The 14,851-nt window shown below is 48.4% G+C and overlaps 1 protein-coding gene across 1 annotated transcript; it reads left to right on the forward strand.

Moving 5' to 3' along the window:
- The first annotated feature begins 1,340 nt into the window (after positions 1 to 1,340).
- PLA2G12B (phospholipase A2, group XIIB) lies at positions 1,341 to 11,166 on the forward strand. The gene is made up of 4 exons (XM_010014987.1): positions 1,341 to 1,575; positions 6,715 to 6,803; positions 8,387 to 8,552; positions 11,048 to 11,166. The coding sequence occupies exons 1-4, from the start codon at positions 1,341 to 1,343 to the stop codon at positions 11,164 to 11,166; spliced, it is 609 nt and encodes a 202-aa protein (XP_010013289.1).
- The last annotated feature ends 3,685 nt before the right edge of the window (positions 11,167 to 14,851 follow it).

Consider the following 14,851-nt stretch of genomic DNA (forward strand, 5'->3'; position numbering starts at 1 on the left):
ACCTCTGGCGCCTCAGAAGTGATGATACAGCGGGGCCAAGCCTCCTGCAAAACAGTAAGATGTCAGAATTCGCACTTAACGTTTGGCAAGTATTTGAAAGTCCCACTGCCCGGCTCCTCTTGCCTCTGGAAAGCCTCCACTCAACAGCCCGGCCACACAAACAGAAATGGCTGCTGAAGTTGGCTGCTGCGGCCCACAGAGATCAGCCGATCTGCCCGTCAGCTGCACGGTGGCTGCTTCTGAGAGGCAGTGCTGTGCTGAGGCACATCCAAAAAGGTTCTCATGAGCAGCCAGAGCCTTCCCTTGCCACTTCCCTTCCCCGTCCTTTATCAGTGGTTTGTGTTGTCTTTTGCTGTTGGTGTTCGTTTGGTTGGTTTCTTTTAATGAGTAACTTGTTTGAAGCCTCCACCAGCTGCGCAGACCCCAGGTTCCGACAGGCCAGTCCCAGCCAGGACCTGCAGCTCCCCCACAGGCCCGTTACCTGCCTTGGGCTTTGGTGCTGCGGGCCATCTATGCGACACATTTAATTCGGCAGCACCAGCATTACACAAAGCTGTAACCACCAGCCGTCTAACGTCAGCCTCCAGGCGTCCCATCAAAGGCCAGTACTCACCTGCATCACTGATCCTTAACTGGGGGGGACGCACAAAGGGATCACCCTGAATACAGTGTTTCTAAACCCAAACTACTCCTTAGCTGCTGATTCAACCCCTATGAGGCCTGACAGCACCCTCTGACCATAGCAGAGCAGGACATGGCATGCTCTGCCACCCTCTTCTGCCCTGGGCCCCTTCACACAACCAACGTGTCATCCCTGTGGTCCCTCAGGTTTGCCAGGTGCAGTCCCCAACAGCAGCTACGCCGGGTGGGTGCCTCATCCCACCCCATTACCTGCCCAGGAGACCTAGGAGAAAGGCAACGGGTGCTCCTCAGTCTGCTGCTGGTCCATTACTGCCATTGCCTGAGCAGCAGAAATTTTGGACAGAGACACTCTTCATCTCCCAACAGGCTGGGGAGAGAGCGGGGCAGCCCATGCAGTGCCTCGGCGGGGCAGGCAGGCCCGCAGTCCCTCCTGGTGCCACAGGGGCTGAGCCTGTTCCAGCGGGATTGTGCAAACTCTCTCCCTGGTGTTTCTCTGCAAGATGAACTTGTTCCAAATCCCCGGGGTGCACTTTGCACTCTGTCTGGGGTGACCTCATGCCGGCTCCCTCAGCAGTGTTCAAAGTCCAGGGCAGAGGGGTGCTTACCTGCCTCCTGCATGCCACGGCTCGCTCCCACTCCTCCCTGCCTGCGTGTATCTGCCTGGACAAGGGCTCTGGGCTCCGGATCTGGACTGCAGCATGAGGCTGCTTTTCAAGGCAGCGGTTCTGTGCCTGACGCTGGGCTTAGGGCAATGCACAGAAGAAGCAACACAGGTGAACACCGTCCACCGAGCTTCCCAGGCAGCGCCATCCTATTCAGACTGGGGCATCGAGACCATCCGGGACAGCTTTGAAACAGTTAACAGCTACTTTGACTCCTTCTTGGAACTGCTTGGGGGAAAAAATGGAGTATGCCAGTACAGGTGCCGATACGGTAAGTGAACACTGCTCCTGCTGGCTCCTTTTTCTTGCCCTTTCCCCCTCATGTGCTCTCCTTCCCCAAGACCACCATCAGCTCCTGTCCATGACCTGACCCTTGCTCTGCTCAGCAAGTCTCTGCAGAGTCACAACTTCTCTGCTAGTGCCAGCACCGGGGCACTGAACCCTCATCTTCCCCTCTCACCGAGAACAGCCTGATCACTGTGTTGTGTGCAAGGGGACAAGAAGAGAAGACACAGGTTTTACAGGAAGGGCATACAGGTGACCGGGCTGCCCAGACCGCTGGAGAGAAGCACCAGGGCAGGCAGTGAGGCCCTGGAGGGGAGGACGAGCAGCCTGTGCAGGCCTGTCTCAGAAGGGATTGTTGGTATTGCCCTAGTCTCAGCAACCTTCAGAGTGTCGTTGTTCAACAGCTGCAAGTTGGTTAATAAGTGGGCTGTAGGAGGGGAGGTAACAGGAAGGCACCCGAGACCTGCAGTCAGCACGGAGGAACCTTCTGTACTCAAGGCAGAACGAGGAAGCCACCGCTTGCCTTGGACTTTAAAATGATTTACCAAAAAGGAAGAGTTTGTCCTGGGGGCAGGATGAAGGGGTGACATCCTGGGGAGAGCAGGGCAGGAGTGCAGGCAGGACAGGGGACTGGGCGTGTAGAAGTGCTGCAGGACCTGTTTGGGAACAGGAAGGAGGCTTCCTACAGACTGTGTCCTCTCCCCATGTCTGTCCCCACAGCAATAACTGTTTTCAGCCAACTCAGCCTGCCCATCCACAATAGCCTGCCAGCCCTTTTCCCCCCAGCTTCGTCTCACATCCCTAGAGACTGTCTGGGCAGGATGCTTGCGGTTTCAGCCCCTCTCCTTCCCTGTTCCCTGACCTTTGGTTTTCACAGACAAAGACTCCATGCTTTGGAGAGATCCCACCAACTCAGTTTCGGCCTATATGCAACCCATTTCTTCCAGAACGTGAGCTGCACGCTGCGCTGCACGTCTCCAGCCTGCACGGGGTTGTCTGTATTGCTGCCCGGACAGATGCAGCCAAGGGAAGCATCTCCTGCCCCTCCCAGGCCAGGAGCAGGGGTGCTGGGAGGAACTGATGCTGCAGGGCTGGGACATGAGCTGCCTGTCAGGACAAGAGGGCAGATGGGCCACCCTTAGCCAAAATGAGGTCACAGAGAGTTTAAAACAAGCTTTCAAGTTGGTTTCGGGTTTTGGTTTGGGTTTTTTTTCCCCACCTTTTTTCTTTTTTTTGGGGGGGAGTTATGTTTTGTTTTTAAATAATGTGTATATATTTGTTCTGCTCTGCTCCCTGGGCCCCTGCTAACAGGAAACAGGGCCAGGCACCTCAGCCTCACAGACCTGCAGGGTGTCAGGTGCCTCAGTCCCACAGCAGCCCTGGTCCCTCAGCCTGGGGCCCCATGGCATTCCCCCAGCCAGGGCTGCCCCTCTGCAGCAGCTCGGGAGGGCCACAGCTGCTCTGTGGGGCCCGCTGGCAGCAGTGTGCACCCCAGAGGCACAATGTCTGGAGAAGAAGACCCCCCGTGCGCACCACAGTGTTGCTCCAGCACACAGGATGAGCCCATTTGCCCATCAGACAGCTCATCCCCAGGCCCACAGCACGGCAGCCCCATGCTCTGTGTGATAACCCTACTTTAGATCCACACCACGCTCCAAATCAGGAGCAGAAAGGGACTTGCCCTTCTTAACATAGTGACTGAAAACCCTGTAGTGGACACAGGGTGGCTGGGACTGCTGTGCACCTGAGGCAAGGTTTGGGAAGGCTGGTATCAGAGCTCAGTTCAGGGAGCCTCAGGACTCACCAAGTCCTGGAGAAGTGGTCACTAAGCACATCCTGAGGCTGGGGCTCTCCCTGCCCCTGCTGCCCTGGCCCTGCACTCTGGGCAGGGGGAAGAGCATCTCCACAGGGTGGTGGCAAAAATGCCTGCCTGCTCCCTGAGAGCATCCTGCATCTTACTGGGGAAATGTTTTAACTAGAAAGGAAAACAAACAAGCTCATCGTTAGCGCTGTTCTCATCCTCTGCTGAACAAGTTGTTAATCACTGCCTGAAGGAGGAAACTAGCGAAACTCTGCCCAAATGCTTGTAAGGTCTTGCTGAACCCTTCCATGACCATTATCCATGCTGGTCTCTAGCTCAGACATTGCAGGCTGCAAGTGGAGGGGATGCAGGGGTGATCCCAAACCAGTGAGAACCAGTCTGTGCCCAGAAGAATGAACACAAACCTTTTTTACCATCCACTGCTTTTTCCCCAGGCATGAAGCAAAAATTACACCTTCTACTTTCTTTCATTTCAGCTGAGACACCAATAATAGCTTATATTGCCAAAATAAAGGTCAGGACTCACCTGCGATTGCCACATCTATCTTCAGCTGAGCACACAGCACTTGGCTGTTCGGCTGTAAGACTCTCTTGATTTTTCAGCAGCTAGTGAGGTCTGAAAACAAACAACTTGATGGATTACTCCATTAAATCAGGACATTAGGATTACACTAGCAATTGCTGGCAAATACCTCCCCCTTACAAAATCTTTCTGGGCATCTTGGGGTGGGAAACAGCCTGAACTGGGGCTAACTCCCTTGATAGCTTCCTTCAGCTGTCTGGCCAGGCAGGACTTCAACATCTTGCCCAGAATTTGGTCCTGAGGGGCTTAAGATGAGGAGGCACACCCAGGCTGTGAGAAAAGAGCCTTCAAAGTCAGACACTCCAACACAGCTGTGCTACGTAGGACAACGTCTGCTCAAAGCCTGCTTGCCTGGAGCAGAGAAATAACAACAGGCCTCTCAAAACAGTAAGGAGCCCCAAGACCATTTATTCATCCAGAAATACATTCACTTCCTCCTGCCAGTGTACCAGTACTGCAGTGTCTTGAGACCTCCTGCGTGGCCAGCAGCTGTTCCAGCCAGCTGGCTGTTTTCCAGTTTCTTGGCATAGTTACAACAGCCTGAAGGTATTAAAACGCATCAGGGAAACTTGCTTCCATTAGGAACCCAACTTCAGTTCTCCTCTGAGGCTGTGCCAACAAGAAAATGCCCTGAAATAAAACTCCTTGCAAAGAACAGGCTTCCTCAGCAAAGCTGTGCTTTTACACGTCAGCATCGCTCTTCAGCGTGCTGCCATGCAGGTCCTGCTGTGCTTGCAGCTCTCTTCTTCATCCCAGTGATGACCTGCAGCAAGCAGGTGTCATCCATGGTGAAACACAGCTAGCAAACAGCCAGTGTGAGCCACAAAGTCCCTACCGCCATCACAAAAGCGCCTATAAGGATGGGCAAGAAATAGATGATAACAAGAGCAGAAAGTGAATGGTCATGTAGAGTCAGGGAAGCCTTTTAAGGGGGTTTTTTTTTGGTTGTTTTTTTGCTTTTGTTTTACTGCTAAGCTAGAAAGTAAGATGTGGGAGAGAGGTTAATTTTAGTGTCTTGGACTTCAGCTGATAAAGTTCACCAAAGGGCAGCTGAGAAAGAGTTCACCAAAAGGCACTTTACAAATGATTAAACTGTTTTTCAGGGAGGAATAGGACAGGTTTCCAGCAAGGGCTCATTGGGAAGGTAGTTCATGTTTTGTTGATCACAGTTCTCATGTCACCTTTCCTTAGGTCAGCTTTCTAAGATTTAATAGGTGTACCTTCATCTTAATAGAAGGTCTTCTGTGGAAACAATTATCTCCATATCCCCAAACACTTCCACTCCTATGCTGACTTGCCACCTTATCCCGTTAATTGACAGTGTGCTGCAGAAAGATAATTTGTCAATATTACAAGCAAATAATTAAAATTTGACCCGTCCTGCAAAATCCACCTTGGATTTTGAACTTTCCTCTGCCTCCTACCTCAGTTTGGGAAATTTGAATTGTGAGTCCAAGTTCTCATGCCCTTCCAAAAGAGCAACTAGGCTGTGAATTGCACCAAGACCTGCAGGCAGCCCTCCTCTCATTACATTTCTTAGGAGCTTTGGGATATAGATTCAGTCCATATATAGACATAACTCCTTCTCTCCATAGCATAACCACCAAAAGACTGTAATGTTTAACGTGTCAGTAAACTCAGAAGTCACCTTGCATCAATGTACCTCAGAGTTATGTTTTGGTGCAAAAGTAATCCCATAATGATGGTGTGCTGCAACCGATTTGTGCTCTTTGTCTACTGTTAACTCAGCTCTACCTGCTCAAAATAACAGTGCTTTCTGCACTAGAAAATTGCATTTGGAGAATGAAGCAGCTCTGATCTATTCAAAAGTGGACAGAAAGGTAGAACAGTGTAGGTAACTGCTGTACTGAGACATACCTTCCCACACAAATGCCATCGCCTGGTGGCAGTGTCAGCTAGAGCGCTTTATCTTGGCTTGCGGGCAGCCAAATCCTTGGTGCATACTGTATGTCTGTAGGGCTGAAGAAAACAGCATTGGCGCCTCTCAGCTGTTTCAGTTTGTTGCTCATTTGTCGCAAATCTCTTGTTCAAGGAAAACCACTCCGGCAATTTTTAATTTAGAAGGTGCTAGGAACATTACTGCACAAGACTTTTTGATGCATTTGTCTGTGAGGTCTTCTCAAGAACATGGCAGATTTATGCCTCTGCTAACCACTGGTATTTTGGGTACCTGGACAGAAAAAAGGAAAAAGCATCTTAGATGATTGTCAGTGCTGACAAGAAGAAAACAGTGGAAATGGAGTTTTAAAAAAACTTAATCCTGCCTCAAGGGCTAAATTAGATTTATTTTATGTCTATTTAAATTCTGTAGTGGTGCTCAGGGAAGTAGAAGCTTAGCCCTAGAGGTGATGGACTTACAAAAGGCTCAGCTCACATGTTTTTGTTGGAGCATTCACACAGCTTGCAAGCTTTTCCCAGAGCACCTCAAAATATCTTAACACCTCACTCTGCCGCTGAGATCTCCCTTTTATAAAACCAGCTGAGACAGAAACAGAACAAGCCCTGAACACACATCAAGGGACAGTACAGGGGAAACCCAGGTGTCAGCCAGATCTAGTGCCTATCCTTTCCTCCTCGCATCTCCTGGGAGAGTGAAGTGTTTGGGGATATAGACCAAAGGGGAGCTGCCTGTCACTCCTACTTTTTGGTGCTGCTACTTGAAAGATTGGCTTTCCTAACATTTTTCCTTTCTTTCTTAGGGAAGGCTCCAATGCCGCGACCTCACTACAAACCACAGGAACCCAACGGCTGTAGCTCAAATTTTCTGGGGCTCAAGGTACCTGAAACTGTATGTACTGCCACACCTGCCACCCCCAAATGATGCAATTCGCTAATCACAGTAACCAGTAATATTTGGCAGGAAAAGGCTTAGCTGCATTACACAGTGTCTATGTGGCGGCTTCTTTTCACAGCTGAAGCCAGGGCTCTGGAAAAGGGAGAAAGTATCACTTATGTGGTGTCAGGGAACAAGCTATCTGCCTGGGACTGACACAAGACAAAGCTGTCTGCTGTTAGGAAGCAAGGCAAACATGTCAGTCTGAGCACTGCCTAACTGTCAGTCAGGGAGGCATTAAGATTTCAACTGCTGGTGGCAGTGAAACAGGAGTCACAAAGACATGAGTTGTATTTACAGAGGACTGGACTGTTCCTCTGGTTGTCTCAGTAGATGCCGAAAGAGAAAGTTTCCTGAGCGGCCTAGCACCATGAGAGGGGGGCACCTGGTCAAGCAGAGCACTACTGCAGAGGAACATATTTTTACCAAGGCCCTGAACAATCCTGTGCCCTTGCTATAGGACAGGGAACACGTTCCATGACAGGCAGCTCAGTGGCACAGCATAATGTAGAAACAGCAATACTTGAAGGCATTCTCTACACTTGGCCCTTAGCCCCCTCCTATGCTTTTGCCTTTGCCAAGCAATGAAATAAACCTGCAGACTTTAATACTGCACCCACTTGTTATTTTTAAAGCAATTAATGAAATCATATTAGAATCACCAGGAAAAGTACTGCCAGAAGGCTCTAAGAGCAGGAAATATTATTTACCTTATGCATTACTGCTGCCCATGAAGTCTGCAGCAATTAGGCAGATTCCTGCTCCAAAAAGCCCTCTTTTTGCATCCCATTCTTCATATAATATTAGACTCCTAAACTACATTTCACTGCAAACCTTGTGGGCATTTCTGCAGTACCTTCTCCTTAGGCAGGCAGGCAGTCACAAGCACTGAGTGCAATGAAGAAACAATCTCCTAAATATTACATGAAGAAGACCAAAAAGAGGAAGAATTTATAACGAGCTAATGAGTCCAGCCTCTGCAGGAGACAGGCCTTCTGCCCCATCACCCCCATGGTTATTAGCTAAGCTGCTGTTTACCTCCAAGCAAGTAGAACTCCCCTGGTCAAGCTGTATTTGTCCTTGGCCTCATACATGTATCTCCGAGAAATAAGGCATTAATAACAGTTATAGCAGATTTATTAGGCCAACAAGCAGGACTTCTCAGATTGTGGGAAAAGGAGGAAAGAGAAAAGGGGCCTTTGCCACTGCTGGCAAGGACAAGAAGCTCTCTAATGAACTCTGACAAATGAGAACTAGCAAATTCATGGAGGGGCTGTTTCCCACCTCTCTACCAGAGGTTAATCACCTGCAAGAGAGAGAAAGGAATGTGGTCTGCCCTGTACTGGACCTGCACTATTGTTGCCACTTACTTTAGATGGTGAGGGAGTAAGCATGTGGTCCCTCCTGCTGCCCTAGCTCTCTGAGACAGTTTCTGGAAAAGGATCCAGCTGGGCTCTGCAACACCTCACCCAGCAGGAGCTATTTGATTCTGAGGCCAGGATGCAGCCAAAGGACACTGCTTTCCTCTCTTTCCCCAGCTAGATTTGGGCATCCCTGCCATGACCAAGTGCTGTAACCAGCTGGACATCTGTTACGACACCTGTGGGGCCAACAAATACCGCTGCGATGCAAAGTTCCGATGGTGCCTCCACTCCATTTGCTCCGACCTTAAGCGCAGCCTTGGGTTTGTCTCCAAGGTGGAAGGTAGGCTTCCTGGCTCACATCCACTATGGAGGGAGGAAGCAATGCCAGGGAGGGGAGGGTGTGGGCATGGAGCTCTCTCTGTGAGAAAGCAGCAAAAGTCTGCAGTAGGGAGCAGCACGTCTGCCCCGCACTTGTCACAGGTGGGTCAGAGATGAGTGAGAACACTGAGATCTGCTCCCTCCGCACACACTTCTGCCCCAAGACTGTGGAAAGAAAAAGCCCCAAACAAACAAACACACACACACCCCCCAAAAAAACCAACCCACAAACAAACAAACAAACCAACAACCCAGCAACAAAAAACACCTAGCTGCAATTCCTTCAACCCTTGGGTGCTCTCCCTGAGAGTTAAAACACCTTTGCCTGGTCAAAAAAACTTCCTACAGCCAGTAAACCACACACTGAAACCTGCATGGCCAAGGGCCAACAAACTGGGAGAGCCAAGGACAAAGGCTCTCTGGGATCTGGTTCACAGATAAGAGATGACGATGGCACCAGGGACATGGGTGGTGGCTGAGCCATGGTGGGCAGAGCTGGATTCCTCAGAAGCCCCCATACCAACAAACTTCTAGTGACATGCCAGCAGCCACCCTGGTTTTGCCTAATTTTAAAAGCTTCAGACTGCAAGTTTGAGAAGAGCTTTTTGGTAAAGACTGCATTTTGTAATCTGTGCGAAGAGTCCAAGCCTGCCTCTTGGTCCCCTGTGTCAACATCAAGCACCTTTTCACTGTATGACAAGGAGGAAACATAGACCTTTCCACTATTAGAGGTCAGCCATGGCAGGAAAGCCTCCAGCCTCCCCCAGTCTGCTCCTCCTGAGGCCATTTCATTTCCCCATCCTCTGTAAGGCAGCCATCTGTCTCTTGCAGAGGGGCTGTGTGGCAGTAACGCTGGACACGCAGAGATAAGACCTTCCAACAGTAGATGACACTGAAACAGTAGAAGATATTTATAAAATCTCTAGTCTGAAAAACTGGCAGAGCCCTTGAGAACAGCCCATTCCCAAAGCTGAATAAAACTGGTGGTGCTGCTCAGTTTCTCACAGCTAATTGCAGCCAGCTCCTCTGATCCCGACTGCTGATGCCCTGCTGGAAGGTATAGTTAAATCTGCATTTGTTTTCCAAAGGTGCAGCCTGATTAGGGCACAGAGGTAAGGCTGCATGACTAGGAATACTAGTGCAGATGGCTTTCTACTTCATCACAGATAAATGTTTGGAAACAGTGTCCAGGCCAGCAAGAGAAAACAAAGACATGGACTAAGATATAAGTGCTACAGGCCAAGTATAGCAAATCTTTCACAGTCACCCCTGTCCACGAATCCTCGTGCAGACAACCTCTTCCTATTTCTTCAGATTTTTTCCCCTGCAAATTTTTCAGATGCCTCCTTTTTCCTTTTTGCCTGCAGCAGTGAAACAGGAATACTAGGGAGTAAAGGTGGAGCAGAGCCCTTACTTCTTGGCTAAGCCAAGCTACCTCTGCCTGTAGCCAAGTAGGACTAAATACTTCCATGATCTCTGTCCTGGTTGCGTCAGGAAGCACAGGTAGTTGCAAACTAACAAACCTCTGAGCCATCCTCTCCTCCCCTTGCTCTGTACCTGCCACTCCCTGTCCTCAGTGCTGCTATGAGCAGCTCCTGTCACACAGTCCTCCACCAACACCATCCCAGCTCTTATCAGGGATCCTTTCCCCTGAGTCACTAGGACAGAGAGAGCAGGCAGGGGAACAGCATCTGCGCTCCCTTCATGTGGGCGCAAACATCCCAGCCGCAGCAGTGCCAGTTAACCAAAGCCTTGGTTTTCCCATGACTTGCTACAGGCTCTCCAATGCCTGCCAACTGAGCAAGCTTCTTAAGCAGCAGGAGCAGAGCGAGGTGCTCTGAGAGGCTGAGGTGACAGGAGACAGCCCCAAAGGCAGGGCTTTCCCGTATGCATACAGCAATCAATGTTGGTTGCCAGCGAGTAAACTCTAAAAGACTTCATATTAACCTGTTTATTTATTGACAAGCAGTTTTGGGCTTGTTTTTTGGAAGAGGAGGGGCTAGTAGTCAGGCTCCACTGTTACAACTGGAGTAGGATTTTCATGCTGGCTGGCAACTCCCAAAAAGCAGAAAAGGCTGGTTAGGAGTAGCTATAGGGAAAACTGAGGGGAGAGGGAAGCAGGAAAGACAGTATTGTAGAGATCGTCTTGGAAATCTGCTTGCTAAATAGTGTTATTTGCAGTGCCCCAAATGATCCATCAACCAGAAAAGCCTGACGAAGGCAAGAAGTTAGTGTCAGACTGGTGCCACCCTAGGGAGAAAAGAGCCCCCAGTTGAGCAGAATAGAGCCTCTGGATTTATAAATCTGCAATACTCAGAGATACGACAACAGCCCATGCTTCCAACTGTAAACAGCACACAACTCGGTGCAGAGCTCAGGCTAGGGTGGCTTCCACCCATCCCTCAGATGTCCCGAAGTGCCTGTTACTTACCTGCCTCATCTCTTCCTTCCCTGCAGCTTGTGAGTCTGTCGCAGACACAGTGTTCAATGCCGTCTGGACCCTGGGCTGCCGGCCCTTCATGAACAGTCAAAGGAGCGCCTGCATTTGCAATGAGGAGGAACGAGATGAACTGTGAAGAAAAGCAGATGCCTGGCCTCTATGAGCCTGTTGCCAAGCATCCCCTGTGCCACCGCACTTCAGCACAGTGACTTCTATCAGCCTTCTGGCCCAGCACGAGATGGGGGGACCTGGGCCAAGCAATACACATCAACTACAGTTTTTGGTCAGAGAGCTGCGAAAGGGGAGACAGTCTATGAATATAGGGTAGTGATGCCTGCTGTCCACCACAGATGCAGTCTAACAGCCCTAGCCCTTTCCAAGTCCATCAGCCTGAATAATCTGATTTTGTCTACAGACTGATCAGGAGAGACAAGCAGGATGCAGCACTGGTTATAAACAAGAGACTTGTTTATTTGCTTTAAACACACGTGTATTAGCCCCGTCTTCTGCTCTCCTCCCCACCTTGACTCTGTAATTTGCAGTTCAGAGCATTAGGTTTCTGCAATCACTAAAAATCCCAGTCCATGGACATGCTATTTACATTTTTGCACCACTGGTGACAGACTGAAGAGAGGTAATTTACCTTCAGTATGTTGCTCACACCCATCCCTGACATTTTCCGTCCTGTCATTACACACTCTGATAACCCTGCTTATTTAAATACTTGGTGGATCCAAAAATGATTTAAAACATCCAGGGAGATTTGGTAAGCATGAGAAGAACTTCAAGTGTTTGTGATACAGGCACAATTCATTTTGGGGCAAAAGGGGACCAAAGCCCATTGCGTCTGAGGTGTGAAATCATAGCACTCTCCCACAGTCTCAGAAGAGAAAGCTGCTTCTCTTTGGCAGTGTCATCCAGATCCATTTAATTATTTTCCTCCCATATCATTTAACAAAGCTTTTCCCTTAGAATCTCTTTTTACATGAAATGACTGAGTATGCACCTCCATCTTTTGCATGAGGGAAACAGGAGGCTCACAGGTGCCTTGGATGAGACATTCAAAATCCCAGAGGCTTACCTGTCAGGTGGCAAGGCTTACATGGTAGCTCTATGGGGCAGACACTGCCAGCTGCAGAGCTACCAGCAATCTCAGACAGCATTCTTTCTAAAACGTGGTTAATACTTCCATCTGCTATCGGGAGCTTTTATTGCATACAAAATTAGAATTTAAAGTGATATATGGAACTTCATCTACATATAACATTTACAGACAGCTTTCATCTGTGTTTCTTGTTGAGAGGAAGTTGCTATTGGGCACACGTGCCATGCCACGTAAATACTTCGGCATCTTCTGCAAGCATATTTGTGATTATGTTCTTCCATCTGCCATGGAAAAGTTAAGGCTCCAGAAGGGTGATTTAACAAGAATAGAAAGAGTCTGTCTTCGTTATTTTCTTCTCGTTTGGGTTTAAATGTATGCATGGAGCTATAAATTATTTAAGCCTCATATTCCTGTTCTTGCCAGTCATCTTTGCTTTACAGTGAACAGCATTGAGATATTCATCTGGCCTCAGACAGACTGAAACAACAAGAGCCCACTGGTATTAAGACCAGGAAAACAAAAGTGGCCACAGGAGATGTACTGGAATGTCTTCCATTAGGAAGAACCTTGGTTTGCACTGGTCATATGCAATGACATCCTTTTCTTGCTGTGCTAATGCCACTGGAGAACAAACACTGTATTGCCAAGGTTCATTGCAGTGTGTGCCTGTCAGAGCATGATGCTGGATAGTCGATTTTGATTATCTGTCTAAGAAACGTGTATTTTTGGCTACGGATGGGAAGGAAATGGTCCTTGTTCCAGACACTTCCCAAACTTTGTATTTGACTGATGAAATGGTGCCTATTGCCAGTTTCAAATGTGAGCATGCTCTTAGAATTAAATGACAACATTAAAAAAATTGATCTTGTTTACAGTTAATAGCCAACTGGCTGGCAAATGTCTTTTAAGGCATTTTATAGTTCAGGTGACATCAGATTAAAGCCAGGCCAAGGAACTGATGGCAGACGATGACATACACTGGAGAAATTGAAGGTTTCTGAACAAATTCTCTCCATCCCAACAACTGATGCGTTGGAGGCACCACTAATATAAATCATTTTCTTCATGCTTTCAGACCACCATTCATCCCCAAACACTACAGACTGCTGCACACAGGGCAGCTACTGAATAAGTGCATTTTTCACAACAAAATTGAACTGTGGTAATCTGAAAAACCCCATGAGCAGCTCTACAAGAAAACTTTAGAGACTTCAAGTGGAGGCAGTGACTCAAGAAAACCACCAGATAATCCTGTACAGGAGAAAACAGTACATGAACTACAGTAAAACTTCCGCATCCAAACTAAAAGTTGCTTCCCCTCTACATCGCTCCTGCTACCCAGTTGGTGTACAGCCACTGAAGCAGCTGATCACAGGACTCTCCAGGTCAATGGACAAACCTTGAGAGTCAAACCTTGGATCATCTTCACTTCCACCCTCCTCTGAGCAGGAAGACAACACTGTGCTCACCTGATGGCTGGCTGTTGACTTTGTACATTGGCAGGATGGTTTGCAACTCTTGCAGATGTTCAACCATTCATCCAGTGTGCCCTCTCCTAGTAATGGTTCCCACAAACAGCAATCCACTGAGGACACAAAAGCAGGGTCTAAGATGGCAGGTAATGAGTGTATACTTCTGGACATCCAATGTTCAAGCATTCGCTTTACATCCTAAGAGAGAATGAGGTGGCAATGCCAGAACACCAGCCGCACGTGTCGGGCAGCACTGACGCAGCTCAGACTTTAACTGTCTGGTCGGAGATGTTGCCTTCTTGCACATGCAGTGACTGCTTGTGCAGTGTGTTTTGCTTCCACTATGTAGTGTGGGAGATTAAACAGACAAATGCCTTGGCTGGCAGATGAGTTTGGTCTTTGATATCACGTCCAGGTTGTAATGCTGAGAAAGAGACCAGATGGAAGCAAGAAGCAAACTGGGGAGAGCTAAAAGACTTTGAGAAATGGTGGTGTTTTGTGCCTAGGAGCCATCACTTCTGTGTCAGAGAAGGAATTGCCACAGGCCAGTGGCAGACAGAAGACCTACTATCCTGCTTTCAGGGCAAACTAAACACCTTCCCAGACTGCTCCATTCACATGGCCACACAGACCATTTTTTCCTCCCTATTACTCTTCCAGATTATTCAACTAAAAAGCTGCAGAGCGGAAAGACTGCTTCATATGAATCTGTCAGGAAGAATGAAATAATGTGCACAATAACTGAAATAAGCCAGGAAATTAATCTCTCCTCCACCACTCCCCCATGTCCTTTTCACACAAACAAAAAGCACCAGTTGCCTCTCCAGAAGGCACCAGCTTATTAATTTCATTTTCCATCTCTTGTTTAATCTAAACAAGTATATTTAGCAAGGGGTGCCTGAACAAAGAAATGACAGTGGGGAATTGACCATGTGGCCCTAATGCAGATGTGAATCAGCAGAACTGAGAGATGCACAGCAATGCAAGGAGGCGGCTTTTTAATTTCTTTTTCTTTAACATATGGCTAGATAGCACATGAAAAGTGTCTTTCCACTTAAACTGACTTATCGTAGAAACATTACCATTTATTCTAAGACACACACATGCACACACACATATTCCCAAACGGGAAAAGCAACCATGAAGCTATTTAGAAAAACCATTAAACTCCCAGCCCATCACTGTATTCCTCACTGGAATCTCACTCAGCAAAAGAAAGAAACCTGTGAAATGCAGTATTGCTG

Source organism: Nestor notabilis, unplaced genomic scaffold (assembly GCF_000696875.1).
Source record: "Nestor notabilis isolate BGI_N333 unplaced genomic scaffold, ASM69687v1 scaffold34955, whole genome shotgun sequence".
Taxonomy (NCBI): Eukaryota; Metazoa; Chordata; class Aves; order Psittaciformes; family Psittacidae; genus Nestor; species Nestor notabilis.